Source organism: Telopea speciosissima, chromosome 2 (assembly GCF_018873765.1).
Source record: "Telopea speciosissima isolate NSW1024214 ecotype Mountain lineage chromosome 2, Tspe_v1, whole genome shotgun sequence".
Lineage (NCBI taxonomy): Eukaryota > Viridiplantae > Streptophyta > Magnoliopsida > Proteales > Proteaceae > Telopea > Telopea speciosissima.
In genome coordinates, this window is record NC_057917.1 from 75,000,208 (window position 1) to 75,024,876 (window position 24,669).

General features: G+C 40.7%; 1 protein-coding gene and 1 long non-coding RNA gene across 2 annotated transcripts; both read right to left on the reverse strand.

Moving 5' to 3' along the window:
- Positions 1 to 232: 232 nt before the first annotated feature.
- On the reverse strand, positions 233 to 16,651 carry LOC122652801. The gene is made up of 3 exons (XR_006331651.1): positions 16,538 to 16,651; positions 3,429 to 3,434; positions 233 to 244 (listed from the first exon to the last, which is right to left on the reverse strand). It is a non-coding gene; the product is annotated as an uncharacterized LOC122652801 (long non-coding RNA).
- Positions 16,652 to 20,483: 3,832 nt separating this feature from the next.
- Positions 20,484 to 20,942, reverse strand: LOC122651107. Its single transcript, XM_043844436.1, has one exon. It carries the CDS (start codon positions 20,940 to 20,942, stop codon positions 20,484 to 20,486), a length of 459 nt encoding a protein of 152 aa, XP_043700371.1.
- Between the last annotated feature and the right edge of the window lie 3,727 nt (positions 20,943 to 24,669).

A 24,669-nucleotide genomic window follows, 5' to 3' on the forward strand; every position in this document is an offset into this window, starting at 1 on the left:
TTCGGAGGTTCTTCAATGTTTTGAAGAATGGTAAGCACTTATCACTGATCGTGACACGAACCTGGAAAGGGCGGCGACCCTTCCATTCAACCTCGCACCTCTCGACCGTTCGAGGAGGTGCCATCTCTTGGATGGCCTTGATCTTGGATGGGTTGGCTTCTATTCCACGGTGAGACCATGAACCCAGGAATTTTTCTGACGTTACGCCCAAGCGCGCACGAGGTTTAGCTTCATCTGGTTCCTCCTCAGATCGTGAATGCTTCCTCTAGGTCGATCAGTGTTGGGGCGTGGACGCTTTTCACGAGCATGTCATCCACATATACCTCCATGTTGCGCCCGATCTGCTCCTCGAACATCTTGTTGACCATCCTCCGGTAGGTGGCCCCTGCATTCTTTAACCCGAATGGCATGACGTGGTAGCAGTAGTTCTCTTTGTCGATCCGGAATGCGGTGTAAGACTCATCATCCTCACACATGAGGATCTGGTTGTATCCGGAGTAGGCGTCCATGAAACTCAAGCATCTCATGGCGGCGGTGGCGTCGATGTCGATGGGTCGATCCAGGCGGTGGGTATTCATCTTTTGGGCATGCCTTGTTCAGTCGGTGTAGTCGACACACATCCTCCACTTCCCATTTGGCTTTGGTACCATGACCACGTTGGCGAGCCAGGTTGGGAACTTCTCCTTCTCGATGAACCCCGATCGGCTTAACTTCTCGACCTCCTCCTTGATTCTTGCTTGTCGGTCGAGGGCAAGTTACGCCGCTTCGTTGAACGGGCTTCCTGGTTGGGTCGACGTGTAGTCGGTGTTCGCTATGGAACGTGGTATTCCTGGCATGTCGGAGGTTGACCATGCGAAGACATCTATGTTTGCTTGGAGGAGGTGTCCAAGTTCTTCTTTCGTTCCTTGCTTAGCGGTGAGCCGACTGAGCGACCTTGGAGGGGTCATCCTGGCTGAGTGGCCATGGGATGAGGTCTTCCACTGGCCTTCCCCTTCTCTCTGTCGGCTCATCTCTCCAGTCATGATCATGCTCTCTAGGCGAGTGCCACTCCACGGTGTTGCCATTATTCTTTTTCATGAAGGTGGCGTAGCACTCCCTTGCCTTCTTCGATCTCCTCGGACTTCGCCTACCCCGTTCTCGGTGGGGAACTTCATCTTCGAGTGAAGTGGTGATATGACTCCTCTAAGGGCGTCGTGATGGTCGCCCTAAGAGGCCGTTGAAGGACACCACGGACTTGACTACCATAAAATTTACCATGATGGTTACTTGTCGAGGTGTACCCGAAGGCACGGTAGCTCTATGGTACCTCGATGGAGGCGGTGGCACCCGAGAATCCATGGAGATAAGTGGGCTCGGTTTGAGTGGTCGTCCCGAACTCGGCGTCGATAGGCGTCCAAGGAGAGTACGTCAACAGCGCCCTGTGTCTATCGGTGCACTTGTACAAGTCGATTGGCTACCTCCATTGTACTACCAGGGCATCTTCATGCGGGAAGTTTAGTCCTTCCGGTCTTCATCCGAGAAGGAGATCACCGCCTCGGTCTGGCTATCTCTGGGCTTCTCTGCCACTCCCACGAACCTGGCATGAGCTTTAGCTTTTGGTGGACTCTTGCCTGGTCCTCCAAGTATGGTGAGGATAGGAGGTCCCTTGGTGCCACTAGGTTCCGTGGCATCTCTCCGCTCTTCCGGGCGGTCTCTCTCTCGTCTGTTCTTCTTTCTTCTCGTCTCGATTCCACTGTCTCCGTCGCGACCTCTATCTCCTTGGCTCGAGCGGTTGTCACGTCTCCCCTTCACATACTTGTTCAAGCTTCTGCTTTTACCGTTGTTCCTATCTCTCTCTTCGATTGATAGCACTCCTCGGTGTCGTGCCCATTCTCTTTGTGGAAGAGACAATATTTGTTAGGGTTTCGCTTCTCTGGCGCGCTAGCATGGGTCGTGTGGCCAATGGAGTAGGTCACGGTCTGGATCTGCATGAGTATCGGACCTGGTGGTGTTCGTGGTGTGAACTCAAGGGTGCTTGCCCTCTCACTTCTCTCGGCGGCGGTCTGTCCTCCTAGGCGGGTGGTCGCTCTTCTCTTGTCGGCGCTCTGTCCTCGACCTCTTACCCTCTTTGCGGTCATCAGGTGCGACCTCTTGTTGTCCTGTGGCTTGGCCTCGATTATTTTTGTTCTAGCTTGTAGTACCTCGGCCATATTTGCAAACTCGTTGCACCGCTCTAGGAGCTCTTTCATAGTCCTGGTCTCATGACGTGCCAGGTCCTTGATCAAGTCCAGGTCCCTAATACCTCCTGCTAGGGCTGCATCGTGTCCGGTCATCCAAGTCTCGAACCTCCAGGGACTCCTTGGTGAACCCGGTAACGTATTCCCGAGAGATTCCCAGGGTTACGTACCACGTTAGATTGACAGTGGTCTTCTTACGCTTGACTGCTTTGGAAGCGGGTGACGAAGCTGTCGCATAGCTGCGAGCGAGCCTATAGATCTCGGCCGTAGCCTGGAGAACCATGATGTGGCTGCTCCCTTGAGGGACGCAGGGAATGCCCGACAGGATACCACGTCCGACCCCCATACAGCGTCATCATGCCATTAAAGTAGTTGATGTGGTCATTAGGGTCGGTGGTACCATGTAGAGTTCAAAGGTGGGTAGTCGAAACCTGGAAGGTAGTGTGGTGACATGATCTCTGCCGAGAAGGGGTGTTGTCCAGGTATGGAATGTGTCTCGCCTTTGATCGCTTCTTCAACCCTTCCAGCTTCTCATCCAGGTCGTGAGTCTTTGATCGAGCTCCTCGTCCGTGTAGCCCCCACGCCTAGCCGGACGTTCGCTGCGACCCGTTCACGTTCTCTCCTGGATGTCCCTTCTCGCCTTGAGTGTTGGCGGGATGGTGAATGGTCCCGCTGGGATGAACCCTGTTGTGAAGGTGAGGGGCTTTCTTCTCTGTAGGTCCGGCCGTCGTGGTATGTGACTTTCTTCCGGTCGTCAGTCGAACACGGACCTCCGGACCGATCTCTGCGGGCTAGACACCCTCGCCCGGGTGTTGGCGTCCTCCCACGTTCGACCGTGGTGAGAGGTCTCTTGTTCTCCTGGGATGCTGGGAAGGCTCCCCGCTGCGGAGTGGGGGTTGCCTGTCGCGCAAGTCTCTCTCGATTTCGCGCCCCGGGAGATGATCTCCTAGGGTTTGGCTCTTGTTGAGGTATGGACTCCACCCTTCGCTTGCTTGGTGAAGTCCTCCGACGGTGAGATGTCGCACGCTGCGTCAGGTATTCTCGAAAGAGTCGTTGTTCATCGAGGATGCGTCGTTGCGGTCGTTGATCCGACCCACGGTGGCTGGAGCATTGGGGTCGGTGTCACCTCCACCACCACATCGTTGGCCTCGTCATTGTTGGGCTCGCGATCACGAATCGGTCATTAAGGGGGATCTCCTCCTCCGGAGGGACATGGTCCTGGTCGTTGGCTCTGCGGCGAGAGCCCTCCGGGGGTGGTGATCCATTCCTTGCTCCGTTGTTGGTGGTGGTAGTCTTCCTTCGTGCCATTGAATGAGTATGGAAGCGAGCTAGTAGCTGTAATGGCTAGCGTCGTTCCCGCAGACGGCGCCAATCTGTTGCGTCAAGAAATCGTCGAGCGGTCTGCGAGTGCCGTCACCGCAAGTGGACCAAAGGGGTCGATCGGAGAGAACCGGTGTGGTCCGGCCTAGGGCTCTCCGATGCCAAAGTTAGATCTCTGGCGCAAAAGCAGATGAATAGTGATTATTCAAGAAGAGTTTAGATCCCCTTTATGGGGTTGCGTACCTTGCCTTTTATAGTAGCATATGGCGGTGTATGGCGGTGTGGAGAGTCACGGTTTGATGGCGAGTGTGCCGTTGAGTGGATAGAGGCCCTGGTAACGGGGCTCTATCTCGATGGCCATCTCCTGTGGGAGGGAGTGTCCGGTGGCATCGGGATCCTTGGTGGATAGATACCGTGGTGACAGCGTCCTTGGTGCTTGAATCCGCCGGATGCGTGACCTCTAAGCGGCGGTCTAGAGTCCTGGTAGTGACATGAGTCTTGGCGATACGATCGGGTCATAGATGGGTGGCCCCCACCTCGGTGCCCACGATCTTGTGCCTGGGTGCAAGCCGCGCCCCTGGGTGTGTAGCCGCGCCTAGGTGAGGCCGCGCCCACGTGGTGGCAGCGCCGAGTGAGGCGCGCTGGGTGAGGCCGCCCTGGAGAGGAGGCGCGCGGGGTGGCGCGCCGTGGTGAGGAGGCCGCGCCCTGGTGAGGAGGCCGCGCCGGGTGAGGCCGCGGGGTGAGGAGGTCGCGTGGCGTGGCGAGGAGGCCGCGGGTGAGGAGGCCGCGCTGGGTGAGGCCGCGGGGTGAGAGGCCGCGTGGTGAGGAGGCCGCGCTGGGTGTGGCGGCGCTGGGTGTGGCAGCGCCTTGGTGAGGCTGCTGAGTGGTGGCCGCGCTGGAGTGCGAGGCAGCGCTGAGTGCGAGCCGCGCTGGGTGCGAGCCGCGCTGGGTGCGGCCACGCTGGGTGCGAGCAGCGCTGGTGCGAGGCAGCGCTGGGTGCGAGTCGCGCTGGAGTGCAGCGCGCTGGTGTAGGCCGCGCTGGTGCGGAGCCGCGCCTAGTGCGGGCCGCGCGCTGGGTGCGGAGCAGCGCTGGGTGTGGCGCGCTGGGTGAGAGGCCTCTGGTTGTGGCCACGCCTAGGTGAGGCTGCGCGCCGAGTGGAGGCCACGCCAGGCCGCGCGCGCGGTATTGGGACCCTGGTTCGTTTCCTTGGTTCGAGCGGGTCGCCCTGTGACACGTGGCGGCCACTGATTGGCCCGATGAATATTGGATGTATCAGGAGTCATTTTTTATAATTTATTTATATTTATTTGCACATTGTCATTTCACAACTCATGGGATAAGAAGGGAAAAATACTTCAAAAACTTAAAAACAGATGGTGTTATTTATGGGACTTGCCACTCTAGGTTTAAAAAAAAAAAAAAAAACAGAATTTCTTTTCTCATATGAGAGAAAATATATGAATCAACGATTTAGAATGTAAACTTAAAAAGTCGCTAAAGCTGAAAAAGTAAATATATAAATTCTTTCTATCTATCTTTGTAATCCTGAATATTTCAATGTACATTGTTGGATTGAAATGTGACATGTGAATAGGAGTGTGGTAGCTATCCACCAAATTCAGTCCCACTAACTAGCATATGGTACGACTAGATGTGCTGTCCACGTGATGAAAGGTCGACGAATGGTCTACAAGTCCTCAATCGGATGGTCTATATGCCTTCAATCCAAATTTTATTAGTATCTAAACTAACCATAATTAGTAGGACTACAAGAAAACTTATAGTTATCAACTTACCAATGTAGTCAAGACTGCAAAAAGTGAAATGAATGAAGGTATCCTAAATATAAGGTTAAAATTCAGTTAGTCACGTATATATCAAGTTTTTCAAACAAGCATATAACGACAAAATATATTCCTTGTGAATTCTCTTTTTTGTATTCTAACATTATTTCCCTATTTAGGATTCCATAACTAAAGAAGCCTTGCCATCATTTGGTTCGAACCCTAGACTTCTCACATGAATGTCATGTCTCTAAGAACCAAATGATAAAGTCATGGACTAAATCGTCTTTTGCGGGATACCTGAGAAAAATTCTAATTTTCGTAAAGTATAAAAAGTGAAATTCTGGCACTAAAGAGGCAAAGACACTTTTTCTTTACTTTTTTTTTTTTTTTTTTTGTATTTTTCAAAGTTTCTTGTGGTTGATCCACCCAATATCTATGCTATGATCACTTAATCTACCACATGGAAGGTTGATTTGGTAAATTCAATCGATGAATAGGAAATGGATGGTCTAGAATGAGCAAATTTCAATTTTCATTGTAAAACTTTAATCATTTACCCTATGTATTGACTTATTTCTTTTATATTTGTAGTCATTAATTTATATTTAAAATATCATTCATCTTCAATTGTTCCAGGGAAAAAGAATATTGTCTAGTTGTATTCCCTCAACACCCGCACACAAGAGGGTGAAATGACCATTGCACCGTTCCTGTTGGATCATTGGCCCCCACATTGGTGCAGGAGCTACGTTACCATGCAACAAGCCATTCCCAAATTTTTTATAAGGAAAAAATATCTCTACTTGGTGGTGTTCCCTACGTCCTCTCACAAGGCAGCATGAGGTGACGTTTCTGCCCCCTTGATAGATACACATACGTGCTCACCTATTGACCTAAACGCTTGTATAGAGACCATGTCACCAAGTAGAGATCTCTTGTTCTTTTTTATAATATCAAATAACAAATTCCGATTGAGTTCAAATTTGACACTTAATTAAAGATACGGTATGATCTACTTATACACAAAATTTGGACCCTAATTGATCTGTACGTGGCAGATATTATATTAGCTACCTAATATGAATACATGACCTAAAGTTGTTATTTTTTGAAAAAAAAAAAGAAAAAAGAAAAATTGAGTGAGCTAAACGGCTCAAAAGCAAAGAGAGGGGCGGCTAGAATGGAGCCAAAAAGGGTAGGGATATTTTCCAGCTGGTATCGCTCAGCATATCTCCATTCCCCGAGGAAGGAAACAGCCACGTCAGCATATGCAAAACCCCACCAATAATGAAAGCGGTGGAATAATTCAGTCTTCTCCTCAATCCAATTCCACCACGTGGTCGCTAAACACTACACGCCACGCGCATTGGAACCTTCATTATTCACCATTGGGTATTTGGGTGATTCTTTTGCCCTTTCCCGCCGTTATTTCTGTGTAATAATTTATGGGAGATGTATTTATGGAAAAAAAACTACTTTCCTTTACTTTTATAGTTATATTAATGAATGAAGTAAACTATAATTAATTCTCACAATAGACTCATACCATGCGTAATTGGTTTTCTCTCTCTTCTCTTTATAAATTCTCCCAATACAAGAAGATGAGAGAAGACTTATTCTTCTTTGTTTCTAAGGTATATTAATGGTCGCTTCCCAAGCAATGGAAAGCAGAGCAGAGCAAAACAAAAAGCAAAGCACAGCGGAGCAAGAGACTAGGAAAAAAGGGAAACTTCAAGGGAAGGAAGGAGGGAGAGAGAGATTTGTCTCTCAAACTCTCAACCACATAAAAGGGGGAACTTTTGCGCCTTCAAGTGGAAGACTTTGCCCTAATGTTTCGTTGGTGTACGCTTTGCCTTTATAGGGAAAGCGACTTGAAGGCCTTTCTCCAAAGCCTAAAGTCGTACGTAACCCCTCTATTTTCCACCCTACATGTGTCATGTTGTAATTTTGTTTGTGATAATGACCTTTTTTTTATTTTTATTTTATAAGAGAGTTTTTTGATACAGGATTCACGTTTCCTTCCAGTTCCATGAAATGAAAGATCCCACTCTCATTGAATGTTCTCGTGTGCATTCTCATTGGTTCTGTATTGGTGTAAGGTCCACACGGCAGCACTCTCCGTCTTTTTTACTATTTCTATAATGGAAGATGGTTCTCTTTGTAAGCGGCATAGAAAGTGCAACAATGAGGTGCGCCAGAATGGTTCTATAAATAGGATAGCAATTACCACATTTCATTAGAGAGAGAGAGAGAGAGAGACTGCTAGTGTCCCCTCTCATGGCAGCTTAGAGAAACTTTTTCCTTCTATGCTGAGAGATGGCTCTCTAAGAAAACGGTATAGAGGAGCGCACCAATGAGGTGCGACGGAATAGTTTCATAAATAGGAGAGAAGTGAATTTTTCCCATGCTCACAAGCTCCCGCATTACGCCAAACCAATCATGAATCGGTTCCTTTTCATCAATAGGGGCCCACAAGGTAGAGGGACAATTATCGTCTACGGTTCCCTGACAGGTGTGGTTCCCTAGCTTCTCTCACAAGAGGGGGGTGGGACTCACCCGGGACACCTGACCGAACAGTTTGCCCAAGTGGGATCCACGTTCCTCTTATGAGAAGAACTAGGGAACCGCACCGGTCAGGAAAAAAATTCCAAGGTAGAAAGAATATGTTAGGAGGAGAGAAAATATTACTTATGTGAGGGGATGTGAGAAAGAATCGCTACAATGTCTATAATTTATATGTAAGGTGAAACCTTTAATACCCTTTCCAACAATGGTTTGAGGGTTAGGCACTAGACTGTCTAGTCATCGATGCCATCAAATCAGATTTTTATTTTATATTGTTGGATCGGAATGGACTGGAGGTAAAAAAACCGTATTCGATAACGATTCCTAAAACCATGTTGTCAACATTGGATTCATTTGGGAGAATAAGAAAATCCTCCCAAAACATTTTTCATTAAAATGAATATCAAAGAACATCCAAATTGATCCAATTAATGGCATGCACCCAAGAAGGATATTTTCTTTCAACTCTATTATACATTTGTTGAAGCAAATCTAAGGATAAGGCTCTCTACTCATAGATTGCTAATTGAGGGCCGAACTGTCTGATTAATACTTGATTCAATTCTTTCAATTAAGTGTAATTGATGTGAATGACTTTTACCAGATTCAATTGAATGCCCGCATGTGTGTTTTTGGAATAAAGCCTTCCTTAATTAGGTAGTGTTTATTGCCCTAACCTTGAAAGATAGTTTGGGGGTACGGCCAATTGGGTCCATTAATGTTGATTTCTTGTGTCATATGAAGCTACAAGGAAACTAATAACTACATCAATTTGCTTTCTAGCTCCTTCTAATTTGTGAATGACCCACCCATGTCACTGATGATGGAATTAATTAGCTTGATTGGTGATAATTTGCAGTCATGGCACAGTACAAAATTGGAGTAATAGTCCCAGAATATAAAATTTGGTCCCTAAAGATCTTCAGCTAAAAAGTACTGGCTTGGAAAAAACACCCATGCTGAAGGGGCTTGGGCTTGGGCCTTGGTCTGGGCCTTGTCTAGACATGTTGCCTTCTAATAATGAGCTAAGTTTCAGGTCAGGTGTACCTAAACAAGATAAGAAAAGTGACTGATGTTTGTGAAAGATGTCTAAACAAGATAAGAAAAATAATAACAAAGATATGTATCTTTAATTAAACTTTATTGGGGTTATATTCACAAATATAGAATTTGAAAAGATTTACCTAATTCTCAAATTAATTAATTATTGCTTGTCCCATCGTCCAACAAGGAAATAGAATTAAACTTCCTCAATTACTCCTCTATGACACTTCTTTTCATAAATTAAAGCTGAAATTAAGGCTCATTAGATTACCAAAAAAGTTAAAAACTAAAAGACATAATGCTGTTTGCTGGAGTATCTTCTAATTTGTAGGGTTTCCTCTCCTTTCTTTTTGGCGGGAAACTGCCAGAGACTAGCATAAGAGCATAAGAGCTCTCTCTCTCTCTTTATCCCTCTTTCACTCTTTAATTTCAAAAACATTGTGAATGGGAGAGAGAGAGAGAGAGAGAGAGAGAGAGAGAGGGGCAATCTCCCACTTGAGTGACTTAACGAAAGGGAACATGGTAAATGCAAGTTCTAAATGGGAGTCTGTTACATTAAAGTGAGAGGTTTAATTTAGGAGTTGCCGTCGTCAGACCCTTTCTAGCTCTATTAACAATAGAGACACATTCTCTTCATCTTCTTTTCAACCTAACTTTAATTTATAGAAAAAAAGTGATCTAAAGGGGGTATTTTAAGAAGTTTTATTCTATTTCTTTCTTGGACGGTACGAATAATCATGTATTCCAAGAATTGCTAATGAAATGGCGGATACCCACGCAATGAGGGCTCAGTTTGGGATCAGGATCGTCTCTAGGGAGAAGGGAATACCTAGGGCACTGCCAGTCGTTGGGCTATGCCGCACACATCCCTAGACATGTGTCAAGATGTGTGCGATACAGGTCAACCACTGAATACCCCCTGGCAGCACCTTGGGTGTACCCCTCCCTAGAGACGAGCTAAATTCCTCAGTCTGTAGCACATAGGATTGTGTGACTTAATTTTGATCCTTGTTTCGCTGTAACTCCTTTCTAGGTTGGAGGAGTGTTACTTATTTTAATCAAAATAAATTTTAAACATACTTATCTTGCAATTACTTTTTGTTATCCCACGGACCTGAGCAATTTCCCGTCAACTCGTGGGTGTGCCGGGGTTGACTCACGGTTTCCTTACCATGGCCCGATTGACGACCTACAGTAGATTTATTTTAGTTTTTGTTTTTGATTTTTTTCCTTAAATCTTAATTTGAAAATTAATAACTTTTAATTCCAAAGTTGTATTTTCATGAACTAAGCACAGGTAGGAAACTAGTTCGAAATTTACACCCTAAAAAAAAAAAATAATAATTTGTTCTAAGTACAATTTAATGGTAGGTACGGAGTTTATAGTAAAGCATCGAATTTTTTTTCTTCTTCTCATTAATTAGAACTATGGATAATTGAATTCTATTTTTCTTTGTTTTTTCTTCCCTGCTACAACAAAAGGAGATTAAGGGAAGTTGGGGGGAAAACCAAAATGGAAAATTTGAATAGTTTTAAACTTCAATTTTATGTCTCGAGGAAACCAGTCATTCTGAGAATGGAGTTCCTGAATTGGCACAAATCACGACCTTTGAGAGTTCTCCCATTGCCAGTGCAGACAGAGAAAGCCATCTGATGCCCTGTAAATCTGGGGGCGACCATCAAGTGAGGAGGCACCATCTCTTCTGTATCTTCGACTTCATCATCATCATCATCATCACACTCAATAGAACCCGAGTAATGCAGTAAGGAATTTTTATTATTACTACGTTGGTTCACGTTGCAGGGGACGGTAACCGGAAGGGAATTAGATGACTTCTTGCTCGTCTTCTTCTTCTTCTTCTTCCGCTGTTGACATGAATTCTGCTGAGCAGGAGCAAGAGCAGGAGCAGGAGCAGGAGCAGGAGCAGGAGCAGGAGCAGAGTTGTTGTTGTTGACCATCTCGTCTTGGAAAACACTGTGATAAAGCCGATCCTCTCTCCGGTGGGATTGCTCTGCCCAAAACACATCTGACTCTTGGAATTCTTCACCCATTCCAATTCCTTGGTGGGTCTGTAGAAAGAGAGAATAGAAGAGAAGACAATTTTTCGGAATTGGAGGAGGGAGAGGGAGGGTTGGGTTTATACTTTATAGTGCAGAAGAAGAAGAAGAAGAAGAAGAAGAGAGGAATGAGAATTGGAGAAATGATTGGTTGGCGTGCGTGCGTTGAATCTGTATCGTACTGACCACACTTCACTTTGATTCTTCGTCAGATGGCCTCATCATCATAAAGGCATTTAGTGTTCTCTCTCTCTCTCTTACTCGGCGCCAACGCCTTAAGGCCCTTAATCAAAACACCTTCCCCCTCACTTAAAGGCTCACCGATTTCTATGATTATATTAATTTTTGGTTCAAGTAAGTGGCATCGAATCGGTATTTATTGATTCCGATTCCAATTTACTTTCAAATCAGATTGAATCCTAAAAACCCAATCAATATGAATCGGTCAATCAGAATCGAAATCGGATCCAAATTATTCCAATCGGCAGATTCAGAGTCAGATTCCTCACACCCATTGACTCAACTCTATACGCCTTAGCTACTAGGTATTTATTGTTATTGGCTTTTATGCCTTTTCTTTTCTCATTTCTTCGAATAACAGCTGAGCTGGAGAAGGGTATATATGGTAATAACGTTGTAACTTTTAAGTTTCTTTGTTATTACTTAACATATACATCTAATTTTTGTTTGTTTGGAGGCAGACTTCCATGACATAATATCGTCATTCTTACTTCAAATGAGCTAAGGTGTCCTAATCCCCTATAGCTTGTTAATTTTACTTCTTTGAAAGGGAAAAAAAAGGAAATCATGTTAACATTAATGAAATTATAAATCTTTATGTCAATAAATATATATACAGATTTGATGAAATCGATGAAGGAATCATGAATGGGTCATTAAGGCAGAGTTTGATATGCATTCTAGGTCGATTTAGCATTTTCAAATGATAAAAATAGTTGTTTTTATTGTTCGAGAATGTAAAATTCACCTAAAATGCATTCCAAGAATGCATATCAAACACAGCCTAAATCTTGGCACTCGGTCAAAAATGTCTTGACTATAAATTTGTATCTCATCTTTCTTCACTAAATGTATGCCACACTAGAGACTAGTAACCTTAAACATTCCATTTGGGCTTCTCAACTACTAATTGATAACATTTTCATATTTTTTAAAAATCATTTTGTTTCTATTTCATCTTGTTATATTTTTGAAGATTCAATTTTGAGACTCACAAACTTGCTATGAGAGTTTTCTCTTTGTGTTCTTGTTCTTTCTCATATATTGTGGGTTACTCTTTCCTTCTCTTTCTTCTATTATGCATTATTCCCAATAGAAAATTTTTCATAAGTATATTTCTTAGTAAATGAATTTGTCCTTGCCGATACGAAAGTACAAAAACTTAAGCAAAATAATGGGAGTAGCATTACTGTTTCTTCCTATCTCCTAAAGGAGTGTATAAAACTTAAAATGAATCTCTATCCTATTGGCGCAACTAGATAGATGTAAGTATCCTTGAAAATTAGCCATTGCAAGTGAAGTAAAGTTCATAATCATAATGTATGTAACCTTATAAATTGACATTTGGTTGACCAAAATTTTGCAGAGAAATAGTTGTTAACGACTATACATTTTCTAAAAGTATTTCTTTATAATACGTAATCATCTCATTAAATTAAATATTTAACTATGATATTCACACAATAAATTATTGACAATACTATAAAACTTATAATAGCAAATGCTAATAAGATTTAAATATTGTTTATAGTTTTATGATGCAAACCAGCATAAATAAATGTCAAAACCAATATGAAACACGTTGTTGTGTGAATAAATGGATAAGACAAGAAAGTTAAATTAAAGCATGTGTAGATTATTGCCTTCAGACTCTGCACTTTTGATCTTGGAGTCGTATTTAATTATTTATTTATATTTATCCGCATGTTTCTTTTTCATGACTCCGAGAATAAGAAGGGGGGAAAATTTAAAAAAAAAAACCACGGAAAAGTAAAAAAGGGTGTTATTTGTGGGACTTGCCCATTTAGCTAAAAGAAATCAATGAATTAGAGTCTTACCTTAAGAAAAAAAGAAAAGGAAAAAAGAAGGTTGCTAAAGCTGAAAGAGTAAAAAATTTGAATTTCTATCTATCTTGGTAACCGCAAATATATATATATATATATTTGTAAATTTTTCATGTGGTGAACTTTGTTAGGCTGAAATGTGACATGTGAATAGGGCACTTTGTGGTCTACCTATCCACCAAAATTCAGCCCCATTAACTACCATATGGCACAACTAGATGTGTTATCCACATAATGAAAGGTCACCGAATGGTCTACAAGTCCTCAATTGGAATGGTTACAGGACCTCAATTCAAATCTTATCGGTATCTAATTAACCATAAATAGTAGAATAAGAGAAAACTTTTAGCTATTAGCTTACCAATGCAGTCAAGATTACAATAAATGAAATGAAACAAATATAAAACTATAGATATAACTTTTTTGATAATTGGAAGGAAGACACACATGGAAAAGGTTGGAACTCCTTAATTTATTGTTAAATCTAACTAATCACATTTTAGTTTTTGCGAATAATTGTATAATGACAAAATATATTCCTTGTGAATTCATTTTTTTTTTTTTTTTTTTGTATGCTATCATTTCCCTATTTAGGATTCCATAACTAAGGTACGTAAGAAGCTCTGATCATTATTTGATTTGAACCCTAAACTTCCCACATGAATGGCAATGTCATTAAGCACCAAACCACAAAGTCTTGGACTAAATCATCATTTGAAGGATACTTGTAGACAAATTCTAATTTTTGCAAAGCATATTCTCCATCTCCTTTAGTTTAAAGTGAAATTCTGATACTAAATAGGCAAAGACACTTTCTCCTTTGCCCTTTTTTTTCAAAGTTTCTTGTGGTTGGTCCACCCAGGATCTACCTTTGACCACTTAATTTACCACATGTGAGGAAGATTTGGCAAATTCAATAATGAATAGGAAGGGGATAGTCTAGAGGATATCCTAGTCTAGATTGACCAAATATCAATTTTACAGCAAAGCTTAATCACTTAGTCCTTCTAAATTTCTATTCTTCAAATTGTTTTGGGAAAAAGAATGTTGTTGGGCATCCAATGAAACGTATGCTAGCATCTTTGGGGTGAAATTTTCACCTTTTATGGGGTAGGGCAGTCATTTCATCCCCACTGTGTCTGAACTTGACGCCCCTTTTACCCCTTCAAACGAAGAACGTTTTCCATTTTTTAAATTACCACATAAAAAATTTCAATATGAGTTCAAATTTGACACTTAATCAAGACCTACTTATACAAAAAAAATAAAATTAAAGCCCTATTAACTGTAACCAGCTAATATGACCTAAAGTGGTTATTTTTTAAAACAACGAAAAAAGTTTGTGTGAGCTAAACGGCTCAAAAGCAAAAGAGAGCCGGCTAGAGTGGAGCCACAAAGGATAAGGATTCCCAGCGAATGTGTTTTGTTTGAGTCTGAAGAAAATGCAAACGTGCTCTCTCCATTTATAATATGCCAGCATATCCAAAACCCCTCTACCTCTTTACCTATTTGGCGCCAAGAATAAATATAGAGAAATAATTCAGTCTCTTCATCAATCGAATTTCACCATGTGTCTGCCAAACACTACACGTCAGATGCCACGTTTGCCCGCAACTATTTCCGTATTTTTTATTTTATTTATATTGATGAATTAACTGAACTATAATTAATTCTAATAATAGGACTCATACTTATGCGTGATTGGTTTTTTTTTCTTTCTTCTCGTTCTTAATTACAAACTAAACTCCCCCAAGGCAAAAGAAAAGACTTTTTCGTATTTGCTTCTAAGGTATTAATGGTAAACTTCCCAAGGAATGCAAAGCCCAGCAAAACAAAGCAAATACAGCACAGCACAGCACAGCACAGCACAGCACAGCACAACACAAGAAAGTAAGAAGAAGACTTCGAGGGTCTGAAGCACATAAAGGGGAAACTTGCGCCCCAATTTGGCCGAATGGGTTTTTTGCGTGTATATACATATATATATTATTTGTGTTATTTAGGAGAGTGTTATGAGCTGATGGACATGGATATAATATTAGTATCGGGATTTTATTGATACTAATATCAATACTGATATTTATTGACCATATCAAGTTGTATCAAACATTGTTTTGAACAATTTTACCCTTGCTAAGAATTGTTCCATCGATAACGTATGGTATCATGTATGACCAATATGAATACAGATCGGCCAATAAGCTTGATCTCATATTGATACTTGAAACTATGCTGATTGGGTGCGGAGCCAGACAATGAGGAAGGCAGGAGACATAATCTGTACGTCAACCAGGAGCACAAAGGGGGCAGAGAGAGAGAGAGAGATTTGATGTAAATCTAAGGGTAAGGCGACTCATAGATTGCTAAAAGAGGCTCGATTGAACTGCTTGATTAAGACTTAATTCAATTCTTTCCATTAGTGTATTTGATGTGAATGTCTTCTTTTCTTAGATTCAATTCAATTCTCCCACTAAACAGCACAGGGAGCATAACAATAAGAAGCGACGAAACAGTTTCGTACATAGGAGACATAGAGATCATTTCATGTGAGAAGTAGAGAAATAAAAAAGATAAGATAACATACCCTCCAGAGTCTGCTAAGAGAACTTTTTCCCATTAATTAATATTGATCCGCAAACCTGGCCATATTTGACTATGTTTGAATTTTGAAAATGGTCCCTGAAAGTTTTGATCGAAGTAATTTCACAAATTGAAGGAATAGTTGTTGAATCAGATGTGCATTTAACTCGATCTCACTAACCCTAACCTAACCATTCTTTTGATTTACAGTTATAAACGTTAACAGCTATTTGTCAAACCAATAATAGTTTCCTTACAATTACAAAAAGAAAAAAAAAAAAAGGAAGTCAAACCAGTAGTTTGACTTTGCTGTCATGAGTGCTGACGCAAATGACACCACCCTGATTTAACCCACGAGTTGAGTCGCGGGTGAGCCAGTCGGGACTCGGCTTGCCATGCCCTGAGCCCCTGATTGACGAATTGCCCTGTAATTCCACCTATTTTATATTTATTTTGATTTCTTTAAACTTTAAAATTAAAATAATTTTCAATGTATAAATCCGATTTTCATGAACCAAACATTGTTACTATACTCATCCAAATACAATTCAATGGTATAAACTATAAAGTTTAGGCACTGGTTTTTTTTGCCTCTCTCTCTCTTTTTGTCTTTTTTAACCTCTGCTACAATCAAGGGAAGGGAAGGGAAGGGAAGGGAAGGGAAGTTGGGGGAAAACAAATATGGAAAAAAAATTTAAATGGTTTTGTTGAATTTTAAGTCTCGAGGAAACCAGTCATTCTGAGAATGGAGTTCCTGAATCGGCTCAAATCACGACCTTTAAGAGTTCTCCCATTGCCTGTACAAACAGAGAAAGCCATCTGATGCCCTGTAAATCTGCTGGCTACCATCAAGTGAGGAGGCACCATCTCTGCATCTTCGACTTCGTCGTCACTCTCATTAGAATCCGAGTAATGCAATGACAAATTGTTATTGTTACTCCGTTGGTTCACATTGAAGGGGATGGTAACTGGAAGGGAATGAGATGACTTCTTGCTCTTCTTCTTCTTCTTCTGTAGTTGACCCCAATTCTGCTGAGCTGCAGCAGCAGAGTTGTTATTGATGAGCATCTGGTCTGGATTGATGTTCTCGTCTTGGAAAACACTGCGATAAAGCCGATCCTCTCTCCGGTAGGATTGCTCCGACCAAAACACATCTGACTCTTGGAAGTCTTCAGCCATTCCTTGGTGTGTCTGTAAAGAGAAAGGATGTATTGAGTGATTTATGGAAGCCAATAAAGATTGGAGATGGGATTTGAGAGAGAGAGAGAGAGAGAGAGAAGAGAAGAGAAGAGAAGACAATTTTTCGGAATTGGAGGAGGGAGGGGTGAATTTATAGTGATCGAAGAAGAAGAAGAAGAGAGGATTTTGAGAATTGGAAAAATGATGAATTTGATTGTTCGTCAGATGACATCATCCATCCTAAAGGCATCGCGTGTCGGTCCCCGCTTCTCTTTTTCTCTCTGTCCATTAATATACAGTATTACAGTAATTACAGTATAATAATACTATTACTATCGGCGGCAAAGCTTTAATCAAAGATTCAAAACAGTTCCATTACTTATGGCTCACGGCTTCCTATGATATTTAATAATGCCTTTCATCTTCTTCTTCTTAGACTCAACCATGGTTCAAGTAAGCCAAATGGAATCGGTTTCCATTGATTCTGATTCCAATTTACGGTTCGAATCAGTTTGAACCCTAGCAAATCAAATACGAATTGATCGACTCGATCAGAATCTATATCGGATCCAATTTATTCCAATTAGCTGTGAGAATTATATATCAAATTCAGATTCCTCAAACTATAGAGACTCAACTCTACATTCTTAGCACTTAGGTTTTATTAGGAGAAAAGGATTCCATAGGGAAGCATGGCTCTTGCGCCCAAAGTCCCAAACACAGGATGAGACGAAATGATCGCTCCTTGCCTTTGGCTCAATAAAAAGCAGAAATCCAACATTTCCAACCCCCCTATTAATGCTAACATGTGCACTCCCATTGACCCCCACAGTAGCGTAAAAGCCATGTTCTCGAATAGATAACTCTCCACCATGTTATTATTATTGTATTTCTAGGCCATGTTTCTATTCTAAAAATGACTTTTTATATTTTTATAACTAGGACAAATTTCTGGGTAAAAAAACGCGTTTACTAATGCATAGTAATTTCTATTTCTGGGCTAAAAAAAGAAACAGAAACACATTTGTTAGAGATAACCTTTTCGAGAATTGGAAGTCACACATGAAAAATGTGGAAACTCCCTAATTTATGAAAAATGTGGAAACTATATTTTGTATATCATATTTTCCATCTCTTCTAAAGGTTGAACATAATATGGAATTCGTATCAAACAAACATAATATGGAATTCTCGCAATAAATAGGTAGAAACACTTTTTCTTTTTCCCTTTTCCCATAGTTTTCTTGTGATTACCCATCAGATCAATGCTTTGACCAATTAAGCTATCACATGGAAAGATGGTTTGACAAATTCACTCGATGAATAGGAAAAGGATGGTTTAGATTGACCAAATTTCAATTTGCATAGTAAAACTTAATCATTTACTCCAATGCATTGGCTTACTTTCTTTCTATTTTTTAAACATCAATATTTGCTAAGACGTAATGAATCCTCAATTTTCATACTATCCTATAATAAATTCCGATTGAGTTCAAAATTTCACGTGGTAGATATTAGATTAACCACCTCAAATGTTAAGGTCGGACAGACCACTTGACTTGACCTAAAGTGGGGTTAAATTTGCATGAGCTAATAAACGGCTCAAAAGCCAAGAGGGAGCCGGCTAGAGTGGAAGTCAAATAGGGTAGGGATTCCCACCTGTCTGCATTTGTGAAGACAATGCAACTGGTCCAAATCAACCACCACCACGTCAGCATATCCAAAACTCCTCTTTTAATCTTTTCGGCACCTTAGAAAGAAAGAATAAGGAAAGAGAAGGAATAATTCGGTTTCCCAGTCAACCCAGATTCTGCATGTGTTCCCCAAACATTACACGCCACGCGCATTAGAATCTCCATCATTCACCATTCGGTGGGTCAGTGGGTACCACGCTGTCACGTTTCCTCCGTCGCTACTTCCGTCATGTACATTATTACGCGTAATTTTCTCTCTCTCTTCTCCTTCTTACAAACTCTCCCAAGGCAAGGCAAGGCAAGGCAAGGCAAGGCAACACAAGGCGAGGCAAGGCATAAGGAAAAAAGACTTTTTCTTCTTTGTTACTGAAGTATTGATTGGTAGCTTCCCAAGTAATGCAAAACAAGAGCAAAACAAAAGCAAAGACAGCGAAAACAAGAGACGAGGAAGTAAGGGCTTAATTAAGAAGTATATTTGGAGGGAAGGACTCTATATATATATATATATATAGAGAGAGAGAGAGAGAGAGGGAGAGAGATTACATTAATGAAGAGTGACGACACAATTTCATACATATGAGACAGAAAAATCATTTCATGTGAGGAGGAGAGGGGAAAAAAAAGAAAAAAAAAAAAAAAAAAAAAAAGATAACGTATCCTCCACAATCGTCTCAGAGAAGATTTTCCCAATTTTTAATATTGATCTGTGACCGTGGCCATATTTGACCTATCTGAAAATGGCCCCTTCAAAGTTTTGATGAAAGTGATTAATGTCAGAAATTGTAAAAGGAATAGTTGTTGAATCAGAAGTGCACATGCATGATGAGTGCATGACTCGATCTCATACACTGACCCCGTGCTAACCTACCATTCTTTTGAGGGGGATTCACAGTGTTATTATTAACGTTATCAGCTATGGTCAAACAAATAATATTTGACTTTGCTGTCATGGCACAGTACAAAAAGTGTGGAGTAGTGATAGGCCCAGAAGATAAGATAAAGTGTGGTCCCTCAAAGACCCTTCTGCTTAAGTACGTAACCCACGGAGATGAAGAGGTTAGATCTCAGTTTTAAGTGGTACGAGCTGAAGAACAGTAATGATTCCAATTCTTTAACAGAACTAGCTTGGAATGAACACCCGTGCTGAAGGGGCTTGGAGTTTTCCCTACCTAAGGGTTGAGTGCCACCACAAACTAGATCTTCCATGGGATTTTCAGTCGGAGAAGATAAGGATGCCACCACCGGAGAGGATGATAAGAGAAAAACCAAGGATTCCTTATGGTTTTTTGCCGGCAAGTGGAGATTAATAAACGGCCTGACACCAAATGACACCACCCTTAGTCAAACTGCGAGTTGACTCATTGGTGTGCTGGTCTGGCTCATGGTTTAGTTCAAGGTGTTCTTGCCATCTTCCGATTGACGGTTTGATCCGCTGTCCCACCGATTTTGTAGTATTTATTAATCGGGATTATTTATAGTTTTTTTTGACTTAAAACTTTAAAAATAAATAATTTTCAATTCATGTGTCCCATTAAACCAAACATTGTTATGAAACTCATTCCAAGTACAATCCAATGGTATGGAGCTAGCCAGCTAGGTACTAAATAAGATTTTTTTCTCTTTTTTTTTTTTTTTTTTTTGTTGTTGTTGTTGTTTATGGGAATGTTTGGATGTCAAGAAAACTAAAGAAAATATTCAGAAAATTTGAGATTGAGGATTGAGATAGAATGATAGATACAAAATCAATCATTACATTTTACATTATTATGATATTTTGTCACATTATATATATATATATATATTTTTTTTTTTCTTGACATCCAAACATAGCCCAAGGGCCAAGAATACGGATATTTTTTGCCTTTCTTCTTTTTTCCCCTGCTACAATCAAGGGAAGGGAAGTTGGGGGAAGACAAATATGGAAAAAAAAAAAATGAAATGGTTTGTCTTGAATGTTACGTCTCGAGGAAACCAGTCATTCTGAGAATGGAGTTCCTGAATCGGCTCAAATCACGACCTTTGAGAGTTCTCCCATTACCTGTACAAACAGAGAAGGCCATCTGATCTGTCAATCTGCCGGCGACCATCAAGTGAGGAGGCACCATCTCTGCATCATCAAGTTCGTCGTCACTCTCATTAGAATCCCAGTAATGAAATGACGAATTGTTATTATCACTCCCTTGGTTCAAGTTGCAAGGGATGGTAACCGGAAGGGAATGAGATGAGTTGCTCCGCTTGCTCTTCTTCTTCTTCTTCCGCAGTTGACCTGAATTCTGCTGAGCAGCAGCATAGTTGCTGTTGTTGTTGTTGTTGTTGAAGTTCTCGTCTTGGAAAACACTGCGGTAAAGCCGATCCTCTCTCCGGTAGGATTGCTCCGGCCAAAACACGTCGGACTCTTGGAATTCTTCTGCCATTCCTTGGTTGGTCTGCAGCAAGAGAGAGAGAGAGAGAGAGAGAGAGTCGGAAGAAAAATTTTCGGAATTGGAGGAGGGAGGGGTGGATTTATAGCTGAGAGAGAGAGAGAGACGAGAATTGAAGAAATGATTGGAATGTCGTGTGCGGGTGGAATCTGTATCGTACTGAGCACACTTTGATTGTTACCCTGGTGGCATCATCATAAAGGCATTGCGTGTGGTCCCCTTTTCCTTTCTTTCTCTTTCTCCACACTAATACTATTACGCGGCGCCCATGCTGGAACATTTCTCCTCCAAATCTTGGATTCGGATCCTCTACTTCTGTGCGCTCCAGACACGGCAAGCAGTAAAGATCATCTAACTTTTTCGATTTGGGGAGAGATAGGGCGGTCTTTTTGCTACCTTATTGTATCTAACTTACAACCAGAAGTCAATTGAACTCTAGATATCTAATTCCAATTGATCGATTGAAATCAAAATTGGATCCAATTTATTCCGATCAAAAATAGATTCTGATTCCCCAAACCATAGACTCAACTTTAGAGTTAACTTATATTTAAGTCATATTAGCTACTAGGATTTATTATTATTGGCCTTTATGCTTTTTTACCAAATTTTGACCTTACAGGGGTTTGATGGATAAGTGATTGAAAGAAATAGTTTGTTAGGGTTGTTTATTTCAGAGTCAGCTAGGGGAAGTAGGTTTTAAGTAAGTAGGCTGCCAGAATAACAGCTGAGCTGGAGAAGGGGTGTATATATGGTAATATATAAATGATGTAACGTTTAAGTTTTGTGGCATACTCTGCACTATTGGTCTTGGAGTCATATTCAAGTATTTATTCATAGTTATTTCGCAGGTTGCCTTTTCATGACTCGGGGGATAAAAAGGGGGTGAAAATGAAAAAAAAATGGCTTCGAAAAAGTAAGGGTGATATTTATGGGACTTGGCACGATAGTTTAAAAAGAATTTCTTTTCTCATATGGGAGAAATTACGTGAATGAAGAGTAAAATATATGAATTTTTCTCTATCTATCATGGTAATCATGAATATTTCAATTTATATATTTTTTTAAAATTTTTTTTCATGTGGCAAACTTTGTTGGGTTGAAATGTGACATGTGAATGTGGTCTACCTATCCACCAATATTCAGCCCCATTAACTGTCATATTGCGCAACTGGATGTGTTTTCCACATAATGAAAGATTGATGAATGTCCCAAAGGTCCTAAATTAAAAAGTTTTTAGTATGTAATTAGCCATAAAGAGTTGAACTAACAAAATTATTAATCAAGATTGCAAAAAAATAAAATGAAATGAAATGAAGAAGATATCTACCTATAGAGATAACCTTTTCAAGAATTGGAAGATACACATGAAAAAGGTTGGAACTCCCTAATTTAAAGTTAAATTCAGTTAGTCACGTTTTCGCTTTTTATATCAAACGTATAACAACAAAATATGAATCGTGAATTCCCTTTTTGTGTGTGTATTAGCATTTCCCTATATAGGATTCCATAACTAAATATGAGAAGCTCTCAACATCATTTGGTTTGAACATTTCCTACATAAATGTCATGTCACTAAGAATCAAACCAAAAAAAGTCATGGACTAAATCGTCTTTCGTAGGATGCTTGTGGTCAAATTCTAATTGTCGCAAAATATATTTATCTCCTTTAGGTGATGGAGATAAAGTGGATTTCTTGCCACTAAAGATAAAAACTCTTTTTCTTATTCACTTTTTCCAAAATTTCTTGTGATTGGTCCATCCACCCAAGATCTATTGCTCACCACTTAATCTACCAAATGGAAAGATAATTTGGAATATTCAATCGATGAATTAGAAAAGAATGGTCTAGATTAAACACATGTTTAATTAATTTTATATTTAAATATAATGAATTTTTAAATTTTTTATATTATCATATAACAAAATCTAACAGTTCAAATTTGACACTTAATCAGAATACCATTTGATTTATTTATACAAAAAATTTGAATCTCTAACTAATCAATCACGTGGCAGATATTAGATCAACCACGTAACATGTTAAGGGTTGACCTTCTTTTAATAAAAAAAAAATTTGGTATGAATTAAACGGCTCAAAAGCCAAGTGAGCCGGTTTAGAGTAGAGTCAAAAAGGGTGAGTGATTCCCAGCTGTAACGCTATCCTGCGGCTATTGCGCAGCATTATCTCCTTCCTCCCAGGGAGGAAACAACCACTTTAGATCCGGAAGAATAATTCCGTCTCCTCGTCCGTCTGATTCCGCCACGTGTGTTCCGAAAACACTATACGTCACGCTCATTGGAATCTCCATTATTCACCATTGGATGCCACGCACGTTTCCCGCCGCTATTTCTTGTGTACTTTATTTAAATAAAAACTATTATTAAATCGCAAATCCAAGTCCCTTATTAATTCTCATAAATATTGGACTCATATTCCACGTGTAATTTGAGTTCTCTCTCTATTGACCTTTTTACAAACTCTCCCAAGACAGAAGGAAAGATTTTTTCTTCTTTGTTCTAAAGTATTATTAATGGTGGCTTCCCTAGTAATGCATAGCAGAGCAAAACAAAAATTTACCAAAAAAAAAAAAAAAGCAGAGCAAAACAAAAGCAAGAACTGCTGCACAACACAGGAAAGGTGAGTTTTTGTTTTTTGGTAAAGAAAAAGACTATGCGGGAAAGATGTACAGAGAGACAATTGTCTAAAGCACACAAAAGGGAATCTTGCTTGCGCCTTTTAGAAGAAGACTTTGCCCTAATGGGCGGCCGGGGGGGGGGGGGGTCGTTTAAGTAAGCTTTTGCCTTTTTAGGGAAAGAGACTTGAAGGGCCTACTCCTCCATAGCCAAATGTGGTAATTAACCCCTCTATTTCCACCATACATGTCTCATGTGCAACTTTATTTGCGATGATAATGATTTTTTTTTTGTTCTTTAAGAGACGTTCTAGATTGAGCTCGTCTGGTGCTTGGGGCTGAGTGGTCATTATGCTGTGTTCAACTCACAGGCCACCATGTGTCGATTCAATGGTTTATAGACTAGTTTGCAGCTTGGCATTTTTAATTTTGAGTGGCAATTTTGAATTATAAATTAAGCTCGTCTACCAACCATTGGATTGGCATAGAATCCATGAGGTGGCTTTGTATTGGAGCGCACCCACAAGCTTGATCCAGAGTTGGTGGGCGTGGCTATAACTTATCAATATCGGTTTATAAAACACTACTGATTGCAAGTGTTCAACAGACTTGTATCTATAGCACTAACTGGGAAAAGAAATCATGTCGAAGGGTCCTGGGCCTGGGCCTGGGCCTTTATCAACTGTTCGAATTTGTCCAAAGTTCTTTTTCCTTTTTTTTTTTTTAATATTTCCCCAACTTTCTTGGCTTAATTTTGATATTTGGCACAGTTAGATTTGGGATCAAATTTAACTCATAAGTAGAAGAGAGCGACTCCTATCTCTCACAAAAATTTTGGCCCCCATATGATATGAACCGTTGGTGTCGAATCGCTATACAAATAGGCCGTTTAGAAATTTCATCCTCAAACTTAATTATTTACTCTCCCATGTATATATATATTTTTTAGGTAATTTTAGGGATTTTTTTCTGAGTTTTTTTTGGATGTTTTGGTTAAATGCTAGGAGAAGTTCAGGACTTGCAGAAAATGGGAGTGGGAGCTCTGAAGCTTGTAATTCATATTCCAAAGAGTTTAAGGGACCTCA

Excerpts from the sequence above, each read along its gene's own strand:
- LOC122651107 (XM_043844436.1), bottom strand. The coding sequence starts at position 20,942 with ATGGCAGAAGAATTCCAAGAGTCCGACGTGTTTTGGCCGGAGCAATCC.